At 46.2% G+C, this 21,610-nt stretch overlaps 4 protein-coding genes across 7 annotated transcripts; 2 read left to right on the top strand and 2 right to left on the bottom strand.

Annotated features, from left to right (window-relative positions):
• The first annotated feature begins 2,564 nt into the window (after positions 1–2,564).
• Positions 2,565–7,525, top strand: LOC130531899 (uncharacterized). The gene is made up of 5 exons (XM_057044075.1): positions 2,565–3,064; positions 3,623–3,763; positions 3,985–6,008; positions 6,102–6,215; positions 6,298–7,525. Exons 2-5 carry the CDS (start codon positions 3,661–3,663, stop codon positions 6,976–6,978), a joined length of 2,922 nt encoding a protein of 973 aa, XP_056900055.1. The 5' UTR covers positions 2,565–3,064; positions 3,623–3,660; the 3' UTR covers positions 6,979–7,525.
• A 905-nt stretch (positions 7,526–8,430) lies between these two features.
• Positions 8,431–10,564, bottom strand: cryba1l1 (crystallin, beta A1, like 1). The gene is made up of 6 exons (XM_057043409.1): positions 10,104–10,564; positions 9,800–9,883; positions 9,583–9,701; positions 9,362–9,503; positions 9,142–9,284; positions 8,431–9,037 (listed from the first exon to the last, which is right to left on the bottom strand). The coding sequence occupies exons 2-6, from the start codon at positions 9,872–9,874 to the stop codon at positions 8,890–8,892; spliced, it is 627 nt and encodes a 208-aa protein (XP_056899389.1). The 5' UTR covers positions 9,875–9,883; positions 10,104–10,564; the 3' UTR covers positions 8,431–8,889.
• Positions 10,565–10,704: 140 nt separating this feature from the next.
• On the top strand, positions 10,705–12,613 carry LOC130531402 (beta-crystallin B1-like). 2 transcript variants are annotated; one of them, XM_057043408.1, is made up of 6 exons: positions 10,705–11,086; positions 11,178–11,272; positions 11,349–11,467; positions 11,543–11,675; positions 11,754–11,896; positions 11,988–12,613. In XM_057043408.1, exons 2-6 carry the CDS (start codon positions 11,183–11,185, stop codon positions 12,157–12,159), a joined length of 657 nt encoding a protein of 218 aa, XP_056899388.1. In that variant the 5' UTR covers positions 10,705–11,086; positions 11,178–11,182; the 3' UTR covers positions 12,160–12,613. The 2 variants fall into 2 exon arrangements, with proteins under 2 accessions (XP_056899388.1, XP_056899387.1); XM_057043407.1 differs by having other exon boundaries at positions 11,175–11,272.
• A 434-nt stretch (positions 12,614–13,047) lies between these two features.
• Positions 13,048–19,920, bottom strand: LOC130531400 (calcium-binding protein 2-like). Of its 3 annotated transcripts, none has more exons than XM_057043404.1 (8): positions 19,773–19,920; positions 19,219–19,497; positions 14,761–14,928; positions 14,061–14,091; positions 13,842–13,976; positions 13,661–13,770; positions 13,432–13,579; positions 13,048–13,356 (listed from the first exon to the last, which is right to left on the bottom strand). In XM_057043404.1, the coding sequence occupies exons 1-8, from the start codon at positions 19,857–19,859 to the stop codon at positions 13,331–13,333; spliced, it is 984 nt and encodes a 327-aa protein (XP_056899384.1). In that variant the 5' UTR covers positions 19,860–19,920; the 3' UTR covers positions 13,048–13,330. The 3 variants fall into 3 exon arrangements, with proteins under 3 accessions (XP_056899384.1, XP_056899385.1, XP_056899386.1); XM_057043405.1 differs by having other exon boundaries at positions 19,723–19,827; XM_057043406.1 differs by lacking the exon at positions 14,761–14,928 and having other exon boundaries at positions 19,773–19,919.
• Between the last annotated feature and the right edge of the window lie 1,690 nt (positions 19,921–21,610).

The following is a 21,610-nucleotide window of genomic DNA, read 5'->3' as shown; positions in this document are numbered from 1 at the left end:
CTCTCAATGAGGATTGACACTAGCGAGAGGTTTCCCTCACATCAAGGCTTTTCTAAGCAAATATCCTCCCCTACATGCAGGCTTAAACCCAAATAAACACATCACAGTCCTAGAAGAACGTGTTGACATCGTTTGGTTTACTGTTGTCTCCTGTTACTGACAGGAAATACCTGTTGTGTTTACGGACCTCTCGACTCCACGCACGTCAGGAGAGCACACGGGGGGGGGGGGGGTTGTACAAGGACACGGAAGTATTGCTGCTTTCCAGTATGCAGCGCATCTGACATGGAGCCCACACAGCTTTGAGAGGCAGCTGCGGGATCACGAGGGCTTTAAAAGCCTGTCCGTGTGAATGCTTGATATTTAACGGATTATGGAATCAATGTATCACTCAAAGGCACACTTCCTCGGTAAACTTTTAAAACGGGGAGCCGCTTAGGCCCTGAGGGGAGATTTAAGTGTTTCCAAATCATTTAAAACTTGCATTATATGTATATATTAAGTGCAGCTGGCGCTAACTTAATTTGGTTACAAATTTTATTTACTGTTGAATATGCATTAGTGTTATTTCCCCCAAAGTGTTGCTGCCCCTAAAGAAATGACAGGAATGTTGGTTTGTTTTAAATAGACCTTACAAATTGCACAGAAATGAGATGGTAAAGAAACATTTATGGGATTATGGTTGAAAATGGAACCATTTATTTTGAACTGAGAAGTAATGAATTGGTGCACCATGACCATGGTGGTATTTCATACTGCCGTCATACAGTAATTTAACCCGAGACATTACTTCTTGACCCTCAACGTGTGTTTTAGCACAAAACAGTTGGGTCGACAGCCGCAGGACTCATCGTGAAGCACTCGGGAGCCTTAAATTTGTTCAGGTAAAATTGTTAGAATGAGCCTTTTGAATAGGTGGAAAGACTTTCTTAAAGAGACAAATGCTGTCAAGGTTCTCGTTCAAGTAGTTTAGGGAGACCTTATATTCTGGCCTGTTGGGGGGGGGGGATAAGTTGTTTTCTGGTAACTTCTACAGACTTAGTTCATAAACTGCAATGAAATAGTGATTCAGCTTTGCGTCGGCTGTCTACGCGCAACAAGTGAAACCTGTGCAGCTGGTACACACACACACACACACACACACACACACACCCTTCATTAAACCTGAGACCATAAAATGCAGCAGGCCCTCCCTCCCTCAAGCCTTCACTGGGTGTCACTTTCTATTTGCAGCTACTCTTATGAACATCTCCTTCACACTGCGGAGCTCAAACACAAGCTGCCACCCTGACGTCCAGCACGGAGCTGCGAATGTTGCGCTGAAGTGATATCGCACGTGTTGGGAGAGGAGCGACTGGAGGAGCTCGGCAGCAGATTCTTCACAGCGTGTCCATGTTGGGAGCTGGTCACCCTCTCCTCCCTTATGATTCCTGGAACTGTTCTGTGGTCAAGGAGCACGAGGACTGCTCAGACTCACCCTGGACATGGAAATGGATTCTGTAGTGGTTCCTGGTTTGGCAGATGATGCTTCTCCCACTTGTGCCCCAGCACCGGCGTCCTCCCGCAGCACCTCTCACACCGCCAAGCAGGGCAGGCTGAGTGAGCTGAGCTACGGATTCAGGGTGGCCTGGCACCATCTGAGGCCATTTATCCCCTTCCTCCTCATCAGCTGCATGATTCTGGCCCTCGTCTACCTCATGCAGGCCATTATTTATGGAGGACCCTTCAAAGACCCTCTCTTCTTTGTGAAGTTCAATGAGCGCTGGCCCCGACCTGCACCTGACAAGCTGGACCCTCCAGCACCGACCAAGGTGCTCGGAAATGTCCCCTCCAAATAACTGTCGATCAGCACAGTAACAATGAGACAAACTGAGGAACATTTCTTGGAACTTTACGCCAGGGATTACGCCATGTCTCCCGTCCATCATATTTCTGTGAGAAATCTTTATTTTTTAAGCTACTGCTTTCATGCCTTATTTTCTTTGACTCTTTCCCTCTGGTCATGTCATGTTTTGCCTTTAAAGTGCTGTCTTTATTTGTCTTTACACCAGTCAGAGCAGCATTATGTGGTACTGCCTCTCAGAGGTAACTGACTTCCAGATGTTTTTAACAAATAATATAATCTGTTCATAACTTTTGTCATAAAATATTACTCAGCACAACTGATGTTCCTTAATAATCCTCAATTAAGTCCATGTGCCTGGTTTTAACTGGTATTTTCACATCAATTACATGTAATGTAATATTTATACTAAAACAACAAATAAGCATCCATTTCTACAAAATTCTAATCGAGTGATACTGTTAGTAGTCTGTATTTTACTTTATTGGTTGTATGTACACACAATTGTGTGATTCACCTTGGACAAATCTATTTTAACAATAATGGTTAATGAATAAATATACATTTTATAGACCTAATATGATCAAATATTGTATTATTTGTTGCATATGTGTTTAAACTTTGATCTATGCGCCATCTGAAAAAGTGAGGGTGGAAAAAATAACCCTGAAAAAAGGCATCACCTTTTATTAAATAACAGATCTATATAGAAAAAAGACCAAAACATATGTAGTTATATGTTACTGGTACCTATAAATAACAACTAATTTGATATCAAATCATTGGAGTCAATTTTAGTTTGTTTTTAATGGATTTAATCTTAGTCACTTACGTTATAGGAAGTTGCTCAATCTTTTGGTTATATGACATTCATGAATTAAATGAATTCCAAAACAAAGGGAAGTTAGTCACTTATGACTAAATTAATGCTCTTTGTAATCTTTGCGTTGCGAATTCACGAGCGTTTGGTGAGCTTATCGCCCCCTGGCGGCCAAGCGTCGCACTACCGCCATGTCTCCGTCCGGCGCTGACCACGTTGGCCGGTGGACTTAACCATCCCCAAAACGGACAGGGGAAAAAGGCCGCGAAAAAAGGATAATATCGGGGGGCGAAATAGGCTCCTTTGAAGTTTTCACTTCCAACCACACGCGTTTATGTGCAAACATCTCGATTTCTTTGGCCTGGTGACCACTTTCTAAGGAGTTTTGGTCCATCGTTAAGGTGAGTGACCTGGCCTCCCTCCATGCGCCTAGATGAACTGCCCATGATGTCAAAATAATTTACCACTCATGCTGGGAGCAGAGCTGTAATTAGAGATAATGATGATGTGTAGTTGCACGTTAATTAGTCACAACAAGTTTATAGTTGCCCGCCTGGGGTCGCTTACAAGGCTAGCTGACCGCTAGCTGCCAGCAACGTGGCTACATCGCAGGTGTGGCTATTTGAGCTCCAAATGAAGTGGCCAATTTTAGGTGGCAATTGATCCATTCTAATGATGAATACATTCATGATTAATTAAGACTGTTATAGATTATGTCTTATGTAATTAACGCACTGAAAGGCAAATGGGAATTGGAGCATATGTACATGATTTATTCCGCTAAAACAGAGTTATACGTGCACAATTTGGGGTTTATTCAGCTTATAGTATTCCTGTAATGATAATATCTCATTATAATTGGCTGCAGCGCCCCCAGATATTGCAGAATGTTTGAAAATGGAAATTGCCATGTCCTTTCTTTAACTCAGTGCAACACATATTTATCTGTGGTCTTGTAGTCTTTGCCCCATGTGGTTCTTCTGAGGTGGATGGAGAGATGTGGTGCTATCAAAAACCTGGCTTTAAGTCCCTTCTCCTCACTGAGCTGCAAAGACAGCAACAGTGCAGCCACTTTTGTGACACCATGCTGAGGACAAAAGGTATATTTAAACACCTAAATCTCACGTTTTTCATTAGCACTCACTATCGGAGGCTTGCATAGAAACCACTGGTTCCTGAACTTGCCTCATCATATTTCCACAATTAGAAATGTATTCCTGATAATTCACTTATCACATAAGTTTATAATGTGAGAATTCGCCAGTATAATTGGGAAGTCATGGATGCTATAACCATTATTCCCATCTGTCATTTCCTCTAGATATATCAGTCCCAGCTCACAGTTGTATTCTCTCAGCCATCAGCCCTCACATCTCTTCCACTCTGTCCTCCACACCATCTCCCCCACCAGGACAGAGTCGTATCCTCGAGTTTCAGCCTCTCGGTGCCTGCACGCTTCTCCACGTGGTAAGGCTGATGTACTGTGGTGAGATGATGGGAGAGGGGGAGAAGGAAAAACAAGAGGCCATATCTGCCGCAGCAAGGCTGGGCATCCATGGGCTTGTGGAGGTCACAACAGAGAACGGCGAGCACGGCCGGTCGGTAGAAGTGGGTGTACAGACTGAGCCATTGCTGGAGAAGGAGCAGAAAGAGGGGAAGTGGGTGAGAGCAGTAAAGGATGGGATCACTATTTTGTGGAAAGAGCGGCTGCCAGGTGGCGTTAAAGATACATGGACTCAGACAGAACAGCTGCAAGTAAACACAACTGCACCAGAATTGCCATTCGAGACCATTGATGTGGCTTGTTTACAGGACTTAAGACACACAGACTACTCTGTTATTCCACCACAGATTCCACTCATCCCCATATCACTCCTATACCCACCAAATGAAACCCAAACCCCTCAGCCTTCCTTTGCACCCATGGATTCTTTGCAAGAGTCCCCAGCAGCTGGACCTTTTTCTGTTGTTATGGATCCGCCGCCGTCCTTTTCTTCATTATTCAGCCAAGAGACTGCGAGCGCGGCGACCCCCCACACCAGCGGGGGCGCCTCTCAGGTAGCAGCAGAAAATGAATGGAATGATTCGGCTTTTGAGCAATTTCAAGGCAACATCTCAGGATATATCAGCAACTTCCTGATGCCGGAGAAACAGCAAAAGAAGACACACAGAGGTCGACCAAGAGGCAGGAGGCGGGACCCAAGAGCTAGAGGTGCACGAACAGCCAACACAGGTGAAAGAAGACCCCGGAGACCTACGAGCAGCACCCCAGGAAGGGGCCGAGGTGGGTTTACAGTAACGCTGGATCTGCAGGAGGTGGGGCTGGGCAAACTGCAGAAGCTGTTCCTCCAGAGGTGGAGCGCGAGATCTTCCAGGGCAGGTCAAGGGGGAGGAGCTGTGGGCAGGAAGCTCTACTTAAAGACTAGAGAGGTTCTAAAGTTAGCCAAGAGTAGAAGGAGGGGACGTGAGAAGGTGAGTAAGTCACCCCCACATAAAGATGATCTGCCGCTGCGCGAGGGAGGAAGAGCAGGAGGAAGTAAGTCCAAGCCAACATCAACAGAACGCTTTTTCTCACAACAATTCTACAATCTACGTACAGCACCGGCCTCCGCTCCCTCCCGCCACCCCTCGCCATCACCTGGCTTGTGTTCTCCTGCGGGCTTGTATGCGTCTTCAGCGTCGTCCATCCTCCACAACACTCCGGTCGCACCGCCGCCTCAGAATGAGCAGGCCGGGCATTTTGATCATTTACTGGAGGAAGTCATGATGGGTCTCGATATTTTTCCGAATATCAGCACCCAGCCTGTCCCCCCGGCCAGTCGCAGCAGCTGTACGGATCCCACCTCCACCAGTACAGAAAGTAGACAGCATGGCCATGGTGGGGCTGCTGGGAAAGAAGGTGGTAGTTCCGGCGCTCCAAACAGCAAAGGCGCTGTTCCACAGCAACAGGGAGAGACGGATTTCAGAGAGATGCTCGAGAACTTTCTCTCGACCTTCGAGCAGGAGATTCAGGGCTGTGCTGGCACCATGGATGTGGAGAGTCAGACAGGGGCTCTGGCTGGGGGCTCTCAAGCTGAAACCCAAACACCATCCAGGTGGTTGGAGCCCTCAGCTCACCACGCCACTCTCCCAAAACGTGCCGGTAGTAAAAAGAAAGTTCCTAAGAAGCCGCGAAAGAAAAGAGCAAGGAAGAAATACACGCTGTCATCACAGAAACGGCAGGAATCGGTGCCGTCAAGTAAACCGCACATCAACAACCTTCAAATGCGAGAAAACCTGCAGCTGTTTCAGATGCCTGTGGTGAAACTGGATCGAAGGATCGTGCTGCCAGACCGAGTGATCAAGGTGTCAAACCTTTCTGCGCTACTCTGTAGCTGCTGGCACTAACTCAGGTAGATTAATAATCCTTACGATCTGGTTTTCTGAATGGATTTTCAGAGTGGAGAAACAGAGAGTAACTCCAGGAAATGCGGACGCGATGGCAAAAGTCAGACAGTGTGGACGGGAAAAAAGATGTACCCAATCCGGAGTAAGTTAAAGGAAGCGAATTCGGTGAGTATTGACCCTAAATGATGTTTCTGGAAAGCCTCTGCTCGCTGATTTCCTCTCTTTTTGATTTCCTCCTCTTTTGCAGGAGATATTTTTACTCGAGCAGCCGCTTCAACAGCGCGTACGCCATAGACAGGGCTGCAAACGGACACCCAAAAATGGCAACGTTATTGATATATCAGAAAAAGTCCAGCCTGCAGAGGGCATCTGCCCAGAAAAACAACGCAAGGACATCAGTGACGTACCAGGAGACACGAGCGCCCAGCCACAAGAAGACACGTATGAAGCTAAGAGGGAGGTGAAGAGGAGAAATGCAGAGGTGGAGGAAGAGATAAGGGAGGATGCTTCTGTGAGCAAGAGGGTTCGCCTTGAAGAAATGACCTGCGTCAGGCCGCCCAGCACACCTCAGCCTGGATATCCGAACTGTGAGCCAGCAGCCAGAGAGGCAGAGGAGGTGGTCGATGTGGAGACCCTGTCAGTGAGTAGTGCGGAAGGTTTGCAAGGAGACAGACCAGAATGGAGTGAAATCGACCTGGGGGGGACCGAGGAGCCCCAGGAGCTGGAGGACAGCAGCTGTGACGAGGTCATCGACGTGGACGGGGAAGACGAAGACGACGATGTGCTCAGAGGCTCCGGCCTCGTTACTTGTCAGACCAGCATTACCTGGAAAGAGCCTTTAAATTATAAGAAAGAAGAGGAAGAGATCAACATCGTGGGAGTAAAGAATCTCAACCGGCCTTCGGCCGTCTGTGCTCCGATTCCCTAAAGTTTCCCTGCATTCCTGTCACGTTCAGTGAATTCCTACTTGTGTGTGTTACTTTGAATCATTCCAAGAAAACCTTTGTGTCCTTACAGTCAAAGCTCAAGACAGAAGTGTTCTTCAGCTCATTTGGTTTGAAAACTTCATTCTCTTTTTAAAGAAGTGCTTTGAGCTACACACGACCAATTTAGTTTCAGGCCATATTGACTAATATAACTAGAGTTGTTCATTTTTAACATGGCAAATGTGTAATAATTGTTTTTACTTAAATAGGCAGTTACGGCTACATTCAAGATTTAGCAATTTTTATGCAGTTAAGTTTGTTTTAACTGTTAAAGAACATAGAAACGTGTAAAAAGTTCGGTTCATGTACTGACAAAGGAATCAGGAGGGTTTTATTAGTTGTAAAAATGATTAGCTGTCTTATTTATCATGATTGGTCATCTCAGTTTCTCAGTTCTGAGAGTGTTCTTGGAAAACTCCTGCCTTCCTTATTTTATTGTAATATTTCGTTAAGGACTCTCACTTCAGCAATAAAAACTCCTTTCTAGCACATCATCTGTTTCTGCCTCCAGCACAAACGTAAACATTTATAACGGTGAGATAAGATAAGGAAGGTCGTCACACCGGCTCGTGTAGCAGCGTCTGCTTCATGCATGAATGACTCCAGCGTGAGAACTGGACAGTTCAGAGTTCACTACTCAAGCAGCAACACGAGGAGGGACGAAGGACACAACTGAAATAGATCCTGAGGCAGGGGGGTCATTTTGAGGATTTAGTGGGTAAACAAAAACAGGCCCTTCCTAAAGCCCTCATAGGTCACCTCACTTTGGTAAATGAAGCCATTTCACAGTAAACTTAATCCAACCTGTGTACAGATGGTAGAAGAACGACCATGTTTAATCCTGACAACAAGGTTATTGTAGCTCGATGAGCTTGAATTGCCTTTAGCTCCTCCAAATGTCAAAAAGGAAGCTGAAACAGGAGACTGAGGTGAGGACCACCGACGGAAAAGACATCAGGCATTTGGAGTTTTTCACATTTGGTTCTTTGTTTTCGTTTCGGAGGTGTTTGAATATTAAGCACGTCCCAGTCCAGGAGAACTCGTATCCATGACAACATGTGCTGCCAACGAATCTTCATGAAGAGCTTCAGGGGACAACAGAGCCAACTGAGAGGGCAGGTTGGTGCTCAGAACACAGGCTTATGAAATTATTTTTAAACCAACAGGAGCTTGGCTTTAATTAATTTTTGTTGTTTGAAAGGATTTTCTCATATTTTGCCATATTTTGATGGTTGTTTTTTTTTTTTTACTGAATACATTGATAATATACTGAATTTAGAGGAAACTGTTTGAACTTTGAGATGAACATTTAGATATGTTTGCTTCATACTGTATATGTCATTTAACAGCCGAGGTGCAAATGTAGCAGTAACAACGCAATAAAACAAGAAACATGAGGTGAAACTTTCTTTATTGGTAATTAACCTGTGGATCAACCTACACAACAACAAAACACATCTGAGTGGCACCAAAGCAGCGGGGGAGGTTTCCCTGGCCGATGGTGGAGCCTCACCCCCACCACACCCCACTTTGGGTGCAGCATCGCTGGTGCAGATGCAGCACAGGTGTGTGTTTGTACGTGAGTATGCAGGAACCTCTAAACCAAGTAAAAAGACACTTTATGAGCGTCAGTGTGTGTGTGTGAGTGTGAGTGAGTGGGTGTGTTTCTGTGAGCTCCGCGGGCGCGAGATGGTCTGTCATTGCGCTCCGGCTGCAGCTGTGTTGCGACTGTTGTGGCTCAAGTCAAGAGGAAGGGAAGGGCTGATAAAAAGAAAGAGGAGAGGATTGTGGGTAAAAGGAAATATAGAAGTGGACCGGGAGCTGCTGTGTCAGTTTCCAGCACGTTCCCGCTCTCAGTGCTGGATGCGTCTGATGGACTGGATCTGAGGGGTCTGGCAGTGGGAGCCCCAGTTCTTCCAGTGCTGGTAGTCTCCGCTGTGTCTCTCACACTCCATGATGTACTGCTGGCCTCTGTAGCCAGGGAACTGGTAGCACACAAAGCTAAGGGGGACAGAGAAGGATTAGGGTGACTAGTAGCTACTCAGAGTGGTTGTGAAGGAAGAAATCACATTTCGACGTTGAGAAGGCTACATGAGTGGACCTACGCGCCACACTGCACGTGCATGGAGCCAACTTCGGGCATCATCCAGCCCATGGCCTGCAGAGAGGGGTAGTCATCACAGAGCTCCACGCTGCGGCCCATGAAGTTCTCCTTCTCAAAGATGATCATGCGGCTGCTCTTGTGGGACTAAAGGGTGGAAGATGAGTTGAGAGCTCTTCGATTCGAGTGTCCTCCGGACTTCTGAAAACCAGATTTTAACTTACAGAGCAGTAGATAGGACGCAGAGACATGAGACGCTCCACGTGGTAGGAGAGGGAGCCGCTGTAGGCGTCCCAGTGGGGATACTCTCCTCTCTCCAAAATGAACTGCTGACCCTGGAAGTCGTGGTGCTCAAAACCCACCCAGCTGTTGAGGGAGGCGAGCAGAGATATTAGCTACGTGCCATTTTTCCAGCTTTTTTTTATCGCAGAGGTTTAAGACTTACGCTCCGCTCTCCACCCTGATGGAGCGGATGTTGTCCAGTCCGCACTCCTGAATGTTGCAGCACTCGGAAGTGAACTCCAGGCACTTACCCTGGAAATGTTCCTGCTCGAACACAGTCACCTGTGGAGGTCAGAGAACACGACACTGGCTGTCAACCAGAGATGGACAGATAACAAAAACATTTTGTGTGTTTTTGTGTAATACAGAGAAACATTTACCTTGAAAAAAGGAGCCATGCCCATTCCTGAGTTGACCAGCGGCTGCATCATGGGGGATCTTGTAGTTCTGTACATCTTTTCCTCCTGATAGGGAAAATAAACAGAGGACGAAAATATAAATAAAATGGCTGCGAGTTTCCCCCGAACGGGAACACAACTCCTGTACGCATCCTCTCTTCCATTCATTGACTGTCATTAAAATCCAAACGCATTTCAGGAAACAAACACATGTACAGACAGAGGAGGTTTGTAGAGTGTGTGTGGATGTGTGTCTGTGTGTGAGACAGTGGAGATGCAGCCTTACCTAGATTGGCAACGTAACTAGAAGCACTTTGGATGCGGTGCGTGTAGAGCTTTGGGAAGACCTGGCGCTCCAGTTTTATACCGGCAGCCTGGGAGCGCGCAGCGGCGGCGCGTCCACGCCTCTGACCCGGGCCGAAGGCGCGCTCTCAGGTCTGCCGCTGGACGCTGTTGTCTTGCTGCAGGGGCCAGCTCAGCAAAACGTGGTGCCGAGGCTCAGGAACAATAGCGCTCTGGTATGTTCGGACCCCGGTCAGCAGTCCAGCGCGTCCCCAGGCACAAAGAGATGTGGTGGGGGTGGAGAATTTGGGGATTAGCGGCAGGGGACACTGGAGGAGATGCATTTGTGGGCATGTGTGCATATCAACATGTTAAAATAAAAGTTAACTAAAGCCACATTTACACTATCAGTGCGTGTGTGTTCAGTGATGCAGACGTGCATGTAGTTGTTGGAAGGTAGGTTTGGGTTCTCCAGATTCTTTCTGTGCTTCAAAAGTTGACTAAAATCAAGATTCATCTCCTCTTTCATGAGCTTCAAAAGTCTCCCACTTGTACAGATCAAGTGACTCTTGACTAATTGGTTCAGTTTATCAACTTTAAGGTTTCCACTTCAGTCTTACTTCAGTACAGTATACACAACACAAGCCCATCATAAGATTCTTGCAATGTTTATGTTTAAGATATCATCTGAAATGGAAGCTTTCGTTTGTATTTGTTATTTGTGAGGCGCCATATTTAAACACTTTGATGAAATGTTCTTTCATTTGCCTGCATCATATTTGTGGCCCTGTGCCTGGTCCTGCCCCTCCAGCTGCAGCTCTCTGATGATGCTTGTTTTTCTTTTGTTCCGCGTTTCTGACCTCAGCAGGTTTGTTTCTCTACCCATAATCCCTCTCCTATGGGCGCCAGGGTATAAAAAGAGGAGGCACGCTCCGAGCCACACACACTCTGAGTGAGGCTCGGCATAGACATCGCACACACAAACAGGTGAGGTCCACGCACTGCATCTCTAGCTGCTGTGTGAAGATCCAAAGCAGGTCAATGTATGTTCTGTTTTCCCTTTCCTGATGTCCAGCAGTAATCATGTCCAGTGGAGATAAGTCCAAGGCTTCTTCCCAGACTGACGGTAAAACAGCCCAGGGTAAGAGGTCCGAGATGGGAATGTCTTACAAAGTAGGTGTCTTCAGGAAGGGAGTACATTCTTTTTCTTATCCTTGACCTTTAAAGCTGACCTCTGTCTCCTCCTCAGATGTACGTGTTTGACCAGGAGAACTTCCAGGGTCGCATGGTTGAGATCAACAACGAGTGCATGAATGTATGTGAGCTGGGCATCGACCGCGTTCGCTCCCTGCGCGTCGAGTCTGGACCGTAAGTGGCGACCAAAGAGCCGTTCTTCAAAGTTCTGCTCTTGAAAGGAGCTCACGCTGTCGGCCCTTCCCGCAGGTATGTGGGCTTCGAGCAGATGAACCTCTGCGGCGAGATGTACATCCTGGAGAAGGGAGAGTATCCTCGCTGGGACTCCTGGAGCAACAGCCAGAAGAATGACTACCTGCTGTCTTTCAGGCCTGTCAAAATGGTAAAAACACACAAGTTGTTCCGATGATCTGAGATTTCTCCCTTGGAATTGGACTGTAGCGGTCTTTGTCTGTGCCAGGACCCTGAGAAGCACAAGATCTGCCTGTACGAGGTTGGAGAGTTCAAGGGCCGCAAAATGGAGATCATGGACGACGACGTTCCCAGTCTGTTCTCCCACGGATTCACTGACAGGGTGGGCAGCATTACTGTCAGCTGTGGAACGTAAGTGAGCGGTAGAGCATCGGGGCTCGGAACCCGTCCCGAGAGGAGTCGGTCCCACACTGATCCGTCTGCTCTGCTGTTTCTTCCCCAGCTGGGTGGGATACCAGTTCCCCGGATACCGTGGCAGCCAGTACCTGCTGGAGAAGGGCGAGTTCAGGCACTTCAACGAGTTTGGTGCTCGCAACCCTCAGATGCAGTCCGTGAGACGCATCCGCGACATGCAGTGGCACCAACAGGGCTGCTACACCATGGCCAGCAAGTGAGGCTCAGGGAAGGAGAGAAAGAGAAAGAGCGGAAGTGAGGAAGAGGGGCGGAGGAAGAGGGAGAGGGGGAGAGATGTCCTTAAACGGTCAATGATCTAATTTAATGAGGGGAAAGGTGAGGATTTAGATCAGCCCCCTGATCAGAGGCCTTATCCTGAAAGGATCAGCGAGACCACCCTCCTTTCCTCTCTGTTTCTACCTTTCTCTTTCTCCCCTATGGGCTGAGTATTGCTCCTCCCCCATTTTCTCCCCCCTTTTTTGTCCCCCACTTTACTCCCATCCACACTTCTCTTCACACTTCTCCTTCTGACCATGTTACACACACATTTCACGGGAAAATGAGTCCCCAGAGCCCCCCTGCCCTCTGAGTTCTTGCCCCCGTGCTTTAAACGCCCTCTCTGCTGTACAGAATTCTGGCCAAGTTTTCAATAAAAAGGAAAAGATTGATGTCAAATCTGTTGTTATTTATTATCTGAACTGACAATTAGGACATAAAAATATAATACAGAAAGCAGAACCAGGTCGTGGATCACTACTTTAGAATTGGAGCTGGAACTAAAGCAATAATGTAGAAATATCTATTAAAAATATGAACTATAAACCAGACCCATGAACTTCCTTTGTGTTATGGTCTATTTTATTATTTTTTGGATAATAAATGCATTTATAAACTGCATCTGCAGAAAAGGCATTTCTAAAGGCGTCTGTGTAGAATTATTAGGATATAAGTTCATTTATCTCACGCAGCACCACAGGAATTAAGAGTAATTTGGAGATCCCTGCGTAACAAAGCCAGAACACACCTGCCTGGTGGGTTTCGTTTCAGAAAAGTGGTTGTAATTTTTAAAATTTGCTCCCTCAGTTGTGTCACATGAAAGAACCATTCACTCGCAATTTGAACATATCTTTATTTTTTTTTTAAAAAAAAGCAAAACCCAAAACGCTTCTTTACAGTTTTACAAACAATATTTTACACACAGACAAATATTGGATACAAAAAATAAAATACAAGCCTCGAGATGATTTTGATATGTTTTTCCTTTTCCTGCTCCGGACGTTTTCTCTCTTTTTTTTCCCATATAAAACAAAAATTGGTTTATTTGTGCTCTTGAGAGCAAGCCGCTCATCTTCGCCTCAGCGTGCTGGTGGAGCGTCGGGCGCCGTGCGCTGGTCAACGGGACATCATCCGCACAAACTCTGTGAGGACGGGAAAAAGTGTGAGACAAGGGTGTGCTCCTCAGGGTCAGGGGTCAGCTGTGAGCCTCCTCTCACCCTCAAAGTTCACCAGACCATCTCCGTTGAGGTCCACGTCTCTGAGGATCTCGTTGATCTCTCTGTTGGTCACTTGTTCACCCATCAGCTTCTTCATGGCCTCTCTTAGTTCTGTCAGACTGATCTGGCCGTCGCCGTTGGAGTCAAACTGGACAGAAAAACACAACACATTCCAGTTTGACAAAGCATCAGCTGCAGGATCTGGCGGATCTGGTGGCGCCTTCCTGACCTCTCTGAATGCGTCTCGCAGCTCTTTGACCCCGATCATGTCCGCTGTCTCTGCCAGCAGCTTTGGTCCCATCAGCTCCACAAAGTCCTCAAAGTCCACTTTGCCTCCACCTGCAGCACACAAATGCCCCATCAGTCCCTGTTCTCTGCTTCAGATCTTTACATCTGGGATCAGGACTCACAGATCTGCTGGCTCAGCTCGATGAGCTCCATTTCTGTGGGCATGTATCCCATGGTCCTCATACACTCCCCCAGGTCTTTGTGACTGATGTAGCCTTTGTTGTTCCTGTCAAACTCCACAAATGCCTCGCGGAGCTCTGAGAGAGAGGCAGAAAAAACAGCTGCTGAGATCGAGCGACAGGCCGGGACATTAATGTCCGTGGAGAGTGAAGCCACCTCACCTTCGATCTCCTCTGGCCTCAGCGCTCTGTCCTGTCGGGGGACATAGAGGCGTTAATTTATCGCTCAGAGGGATAAATAAACAGGTTTTTCTTGAGATGGAGCTGAGTCCCACAGATCTCAGTAAACATCACAGTAAAGTTGTGTGCACATCTATATGGGTGGGACTGCATGATGACGTATATGAGAGTCCACATAGATCACAGTGTAACCAGATAATCTGCAGGGGGGGGGGGGGTTCCCAGACCAGGCAAGACGCAGCTGGAGATTATGAGATTTGGGAGGTTTAGTTGGTACACGCACCCAGGAACACATGTTCACTATTGAAAAACACATAAATACACATCTGTACAGCACGGTAATGGCACCTAAGCTCACGCGCTACACACATGCATCAACGCAAACGCTCAAAGAATGATGGTTGTCGACGCCAAGAGAAAACAACATGAGAAAATCCTCCAGCCGTGGATCTGCAAACGGCGGCAGCCTGGACTTCTACCGGCTGCAGGCGAAAACACTAAACTGTCAATAATTTCCATGGATTGAAAGACCCGCTGTTCCATTGTGTGTTGACCCGCAGCAGCGGGGCGATGCAGGAACAGGGATGGAGACCGGTGGAGTTGGTGGAGGGGGGGTGGACATTTATGGATTGATGAGAATGACTCAACAGAAAGTTTGCACGCTCTGTATTCTGTTACATACGAGAGTCTGGGAAAAGCCTTGTTTAAGGAAGATGCAGGCCGGGCCCACAATGTTGTGCAGCATGTTGCAGTTCTTCACCAGCGTACCAAAGGGGTTGTTGAAGAGCTCGTCCTCCTCGTCCTGATCCTCTCCTGCGTCCACAGCCTTGGTTTTCCCATCCACTACCCCCTTCAGAGGCAGACAGGGTTACTTCCACCACTCAGAAACGCACTCTCGGCTCAGCAGATTGAAGGGAATCGTGTTTGAAGGGAAGGCTGAGACCCGCTGCTCTGTCTTCCAGTCACGCAACCACCAGAGTGATTTTAAGCTTAGATTACAACAACTATGTGGTATTTTAAATCTTGATAGTCTGTCCCACTGCACTCCCGAATGTGTGGTTTTAATAAATATTTCACATATATTTACAGAGAGGGGTTTTTCTCTTGTTTTTTGAGCATCCAGTAATATTTTTTTGTTTTTATTAAATGCTCTAAATAAAGTTTATTTGATTAATTTTATGTCATTAGAGTTCATCAGTAATTTATGTTTTGGGATCAAAAAATCATTTCTATATTATGATTAACATGGTTTGACTTAATGGATTCAGGCTGCACAGAAAATCTTCAGATCCAAGAAATTATTATTTTTTGTTTTGATTTCAAAATGAATCCGAAACTAAATAAAATAAATAAACATGTATGCAAGTTGCATGAAAAGTTCCAGAATTAATCCTAAAATTTACATTTTCAAAAATAATAGATCACGTCTGACTTTTAATGGTCTTACCTTATTAATTTTATCTTTCATAAAGGGTTTGGTGCAGTTGCCCATCACTTAGTCTGTGCTGATCTTTGATCCCTCTCCGATATTCTCAGATCTAGAGGTCCCTTCCCCTCCCGTCCTTCTCTCTTCTCAGAGTTCCTTGAGCTCTGAAGCTTGAGAACAGGGGTTCATGCCTTCTACAAGACCTCACATCTGGCACCAAAGTCCAGATAAAAAACAGCTGTGACTTGAACAGGAGCAAGAGTCTCCTCCAAGGTCCAGCAGCTCAGTAACTAAACTGAGCGAAAGCATCTGGCTCTTCACAGCATCATCATCGTCATCATCACCATCATCAGCATCAGCGTCAGCAGCAGCAGCACTGATCGACATTTTTAATCTCCCCCCCTCAGCTGCTCTCTCTGTTCAAATGACTTCATCTACAGTGTGAAGAGTTTTAGAGGGAGAATTAAGAGGACGTAAACAGAGCGGGATTAATCTCTCACATTTGAGATTAAAGAGAAAAATGTGTTGATGAAAAGTAAAAAAAGAAGAAGAAAAAAAACTGGCCTGAAGAAAAGTACTAAATTTTTTTTTTTTTTACTGTATCACACACAAGACAGAGATAATCAGTTGTGCAGAAATGGAGCTTTAACCGGAGACCACACCTGAGTTACTTGGGCTTTTACATTTTTACAGATCTATGCATACTATCATTACTAGTACTACTCTAGTACTACTCTAGTACTACTCCTACGTCAGTCTCAGAGTCTTTTTGACCTGAGGATGAATACTTTCGATGAATAAGCAGACTTTAAGTGCTTCTAAAGAGTTTAAACTGATGAGAAGGGCTCAGGCAGATTGCACCACACTGTGGTGAGTGGTTATGTCACTTGGGTCCAGTCTCACTTGGGAGGATTCCTCCCGGATCAGAAAACCACCAGCTTTCAGAAAAATATGGCAAAAATTGTAGATTCACAAGTTGAGGTTGCAAACGCCATCCCAATAGATCATCTGAGATTGAGGAAAGCATCTGATGACTGCAAATTTGTCCAAAAGATTTGGAAAGATGCTTACAACAGTTTATCCATATGGAGACCACAGCTTGTGTTTGTGAGTGTGAGTGTGTGAGCTCGTGCCTCATAACTCAAGACCACAGTTCTCTCCGTACCACATTGGGACGTACTAGAAAATAAGTGTTTGTTGGTCATTTGATCTAAACAGGAAACACAAACAAACAGAAGAACATACAAACAAACACCTTCTCTTTATTAAAACAACCTCCCAAAAACAGGTTGCGCAATGGTTGCAGTGACACATATTCTCCACTAGGCGGCGGGTTTTAATCAGCGGCGCTACATCTGGTTTTATCACGGCTGCAACACTGTGAACTTCAGTTCACCAAGCAATGATGCAACATCTTTTTTTTAGCTGGAATTTGGGTGGATGGGCCAACCGCAGAGTTATATACAGCTTAACAGTAAAAACTAATCTAACTGCCGGGGATATACCAAGAAAGATGGGAAATCATTCGTGGAACTCACAGATTTAGTGTCTTATTATCAATATTGTGGTTGCTGTTGTGGCTGTTGTTGTGTTAGCATGCAGGTACACTCCAGGCAGTGTTGGTGACAGTGAACATGATGAAACTGAAAAACAGATTCTGAAATTTCAAAGGATCGGTTACTGGGAGATTTGATTTCCTGTATGACTCCTGGTGAGGTTTAGGTGATCAACAGAAGTGATACTGGCAGCAGCATGAATAAATAAAGAAATGAGACACCATTTGGACGAATAATTACCAGGTTGATTGTCTCTCACTGATGACTTAATTACACCGATGAGGTGCTGGTGTGTACAAGGCATGTCAGGAGGAATTTGTCAATGTGTGTGTGTATATGTGAGAGTTAGGTACCAAAACCCACATTCTATGAGCCAAGTAGGGCCATTTTGATGGGAGAAGGACTGTTTGAGGGTTGAGACATGATTTTAAGTGTGTGCGTGCATGTGTGTGTGTGTTTGTGTGTGTGTGTGTGTGTGTGTGTGTGTGTGTGTGCGTGCGTGTGTGTGTGTGTGCAGGTACACCATTAAATGTATCATTTACCAATCTGGTGTCAGATGGTAATCTGCTGGTTTCCAGTAATGAGAACTGTCCCTCAGAGAAACTTTAGAAGAGACAGAATAGAAGGACACCGAGATGGAAGCGGCATTATGTAAAAGACGTCTCCAGGTGTCTTTCTAAACAGAAGCGCAGAGTCATAAGCGTCTGCCATCAGGTAATCCCTCTCTGAAGCTGCAACATGTTTCATATCAAATGAAGGCCGTGTAGTTTCAGGTGAACAGATTAACGGCTGTTTCGCTGCATTTCTTTTGACAGAAATAGAAAACAACACCTGGTTTCTCCACACTACTGATACCAATGACCTGGTTACGAGTGACCCAAGGTGGGGTGTCAGAAATAACGCCGCGTGTGCGTGAGCTTCAGTTCAGCCTGTGGGGGCCGAGGGTCCCCTGGAACAGCGCACGCTCGCCTGGCTGCTACGCACATGCTTCCGAATATAATGCACAGCTTGTCTCTGAGGACCCCTGCAGTCACATGAGAAAAAATAAAAATCAATCCTACTCACTGGCCTCTCTTATTTCACCTCACTTGCATCACTGCTGACATCACTTTTTTTTTCTTGGCTATATTGATTTCCTGCTTCTAATTGGAGACCAACCGGTCATCAGCAGCTTGACAAATGCCATTTTTTAAATTGTGCCAGGGAGCATGTGTGTGTGTGTGTGGTGTGTGTGTGTGTGTGTGTGTGTGTGGCGGGGGGTGGCTTAATCCCGTTTTAGTTTATTTCCAAACACAGACCACTTTCCTCACACGCCACCATCCCACAGGTCTGATCTCGCCGTGACAGATGCTGCGATGGCGGCCGGGCCGTGTGCGCTCCAGAGCCAGTCTATGGCCGTATCTGTTGCAGATTACGTAATTCCCCAAAGCAAAGGAGCCTAAATCCTCTCAAACACACGCCACCTTCATCTTTAACTTTCAGCCCTCATGCTTTGTTCCCATCATCTGTTCCCACATCAGAAAACTTCATGGCAACCAAAAAAAAAAAAAAACCCTTTGGATTATGTTGCAGTCACATGGGTGCAGTGTTGTTTTTTTCTGGGAAATATGGGAATAAACATCTATTTTTGTAAAAGCTACGACTGCTCAGTAAAAAGATTTGTTTGATTGTTCAGTAAATCCTCAGGTCTCTGGCCCTCAGACCACAATGAGAGGGAAGAACTGCAGATCGTTTCAGTGCTGCGATGTGATGTCAAAGGAGGGCAGATAATTACCCTCAGCAACTGGAGCACGACAAGGATTTAAATATGAATTGGAGGTTTAGAGTTTCAATTGAGTCACTTGGAGACATTTAATCACCTGGAGAACTTGACACAGGAGCACACATGCAAAAGCACACTCATCCTCATATTTCTACCTTAGTGAGGACTCTGATAGACATAGTATATCTGCCAGCTCCCTAACCCTAAACATCCCATATCCTAACCCTAACTCTGGACTAAACACAGTTCTGACAACAACCTTGAAACCACGTCCGTTAAAGCTGCGGGGAGCAACCAAAATGGCCCCACTTCATAAAAATGTCCTCACTTTGCTCGTAGAATGAGTATGAAGGTAATAAAAGGACACACACATTTCTACACAAAGCAAACTCCTACCTGTCCAAACACGGAGTCCACTATGGGCAGCAGGTTAACAGGCTCTCCCTCCTCTTGGTCCCTTTGCTTCATCTGTGGTCCCTGCATCATCTCCTCCAGGGTCTCCTCCAAGAACGTCCTGTCCATCTCAGCGGCCGTCTGCACCTCCTGCAGAGCCTGGGCCGTTTTCTGATGCTGTGGTATGTGAGCTGGGACAGTCTGGATGTCCCCGTCCAGCCCGCTCCGCTCGCTGATCCTCTTCCTCTGCTTCTCCACCTTCTTCTTGATGGCCGCCTGCACCTGAAGAGGGGTTATTTATGAGCTACCTCTAGCTTTAGTTTGCTCTGTAGAGCTGACCACATGTCTGCACCCTCTAGGACAGCAATGAAGTACAACAGTGACATCAAAAGCATCAGATGCAGCATCCATGCTCCCCACTCCGCAATAAACAGAAGCAAACTAACACAAATGCATCCACGTGCCTGAACACAAAGAAGAACATTGAAGGAGTTTGTGTGCCCAGACCATAATTAGAGGCGAACCCCCAGATGTGTCCATCTCTGGCGCTGACGCACCTGTTTTGCCGTCCTCTCCTGTGGGCCACTCATCGCTACAGCTCCCCCTCCTCCTGAGGCGGACGACTCTCGAATGATCATGAACATGACGGAGCCGCTGCCTCGCGCTCGCTCCGTCGCTCTGCCTCGCTCTCCCTCCCCCTCCCTTTTTTTTTTTTTACCCTGCTTGCCTCTCTTTAGCCGTGGAGTTTATTCTGTTGATATGTTGATAGAAATCACTAAGTCCCACAAAAAATAATAGGAAGAAAAAATGAGCTCCATCAATTAAATGATTGTTTTTGGGGGCAAGAAAAAAGTCATCAAAGCTCCTCCATGAGATTTGGAGGAAAATCAAAGAAGCGCTGTGTTCTTCCTCTTCGGGGGTCTTCCTCGGTGATGCGGCGTGTTTGGGTCCATGTCCGTCTCTGGCTGAGGAGGTTTTTATCACCTGCTCTTGTCTTGGCTCTGGGATTGAGTTCCGGCACCTCTGCCCTTGCTCGCTGTCTTCTTTACATGACATTCTATACCACCTGAACTTCCCCTTGCTCACCTTATCTACCCGTGACCTTCTTCCCTTCTTCCTTCCCTTCTCCACCATTATTGCAGGTGAATGTTCCTCCTCGTGTTCTGTCTAAAGGATCCATTTTATGTGTCTTTCCTTATCTTCTATCATCATCGTCATCATGATCTTTGAACATGAACGTGATCTTTGCCATTTTAATTCTCTCCAAATCCTCTGTCCACATTGTTATTGTTCCTGACAATCGCTGGTCCAGAAATTGGATTTTTTTCCCCCCCCTTCCTACTGTTGTGTGTTTGCTTTGTTTTTTCTTTCGCTGTAACTCGCCACCTCACTGTTGCCCTGTGCGCGTAATCTCATCCACTCAGCATGGCTGAGCACGCGCACGCCAGCACAAACAGGTGAGCATGTCACCAATGACCTCTATTTTTAGATGTGTATGCTCGCCAAAGTGCACGCTCGCAAACATTTTGTTTGTGGTTTTGAGCTCTTCCAAACAGCCTTGTAGCTTTGTAGCTTTTGTCTCAAGCAACTAATTCCACTAAAAGCAGCAGTGGCCTAAAAATAAAATCCCATCACTTTCCTCTTTCCAAAATGGCAGGTGTTTGATAGTTTGGAGTGGATCAAGCCATTACTGCCCCCCTCCTGACTGCAACACACAATATTTCAGGTTTTCCCCTCCAAACTAAAGTTGGTTTTCTGCAGACTGCTGGGAAACTAAAGCGTGACAAGGCTTCTTCTCCTAATCATGAAGGATCCCTTTTTTAGTGGCTCAACCCCTCATTGATTATTGATGAGGAGGGAGAGGCAGAACTCTCAAAGAGATCCATGAAAGAAAAGCTTCACCAGGGCTAAGAATAGTTTGGTTTTTAATCGATGAATTGGCCACATCAGATGACAAACCTGACCTTTGCTAACCCGCTCGTGGTGCCAGCACCCTACCCATCAGTCTAAGGCCTCGCTGAGCTGAGGAGACATTGTGTTGGTTCTCTTTATCACAGTAAGAACCTGCGATACTAACACCTGTCACTGGCTTTTGCTTGAGTAGAAAATCAGCTGCTGATGGTTAATGGTTTGACACACGGATGTAGTTTATGTGGGTCATCCTAATCTAAATTTATTTATTTGCTTCAACAGTACTCACAGATGAGTGAAGTGCTCAGCTGGCACATATTAAACTCTGCTTTACTGAGCAAGCACAGACAAATCTGCACACTGACCATGAGCAGCAAGCACATGACTCCAACCCACATCACAGAAGAATAAAGAGCTGGGCTCAAACACACACATTAGTTTGGATGCATGGCCTCAATCAATGTGAGGGGAAAACACCCAAACA

The sequence above is a fragment of the Takifugu flavidus genome, chromosome 9 (assembly GCF_003711565.1).
Source record: "Takifugu flavidus isolate HTHZ2018 chromosome 9, ASM371156v2, whole genome shotgun sequence".
Taxonomy (NCBI): domain Eukaryota; kingdom Metazoa; phylum Chordata; class Actinopteri; order Tetraodontiformes; family Tetraodontidae; genus Takifugu; species Takifugu flavidus.
The sequence above is the reverse complement of the archived record's forward strand: the minus strand, read 5'-3'. Positions and strand labels throughout refer to the sequence as shown.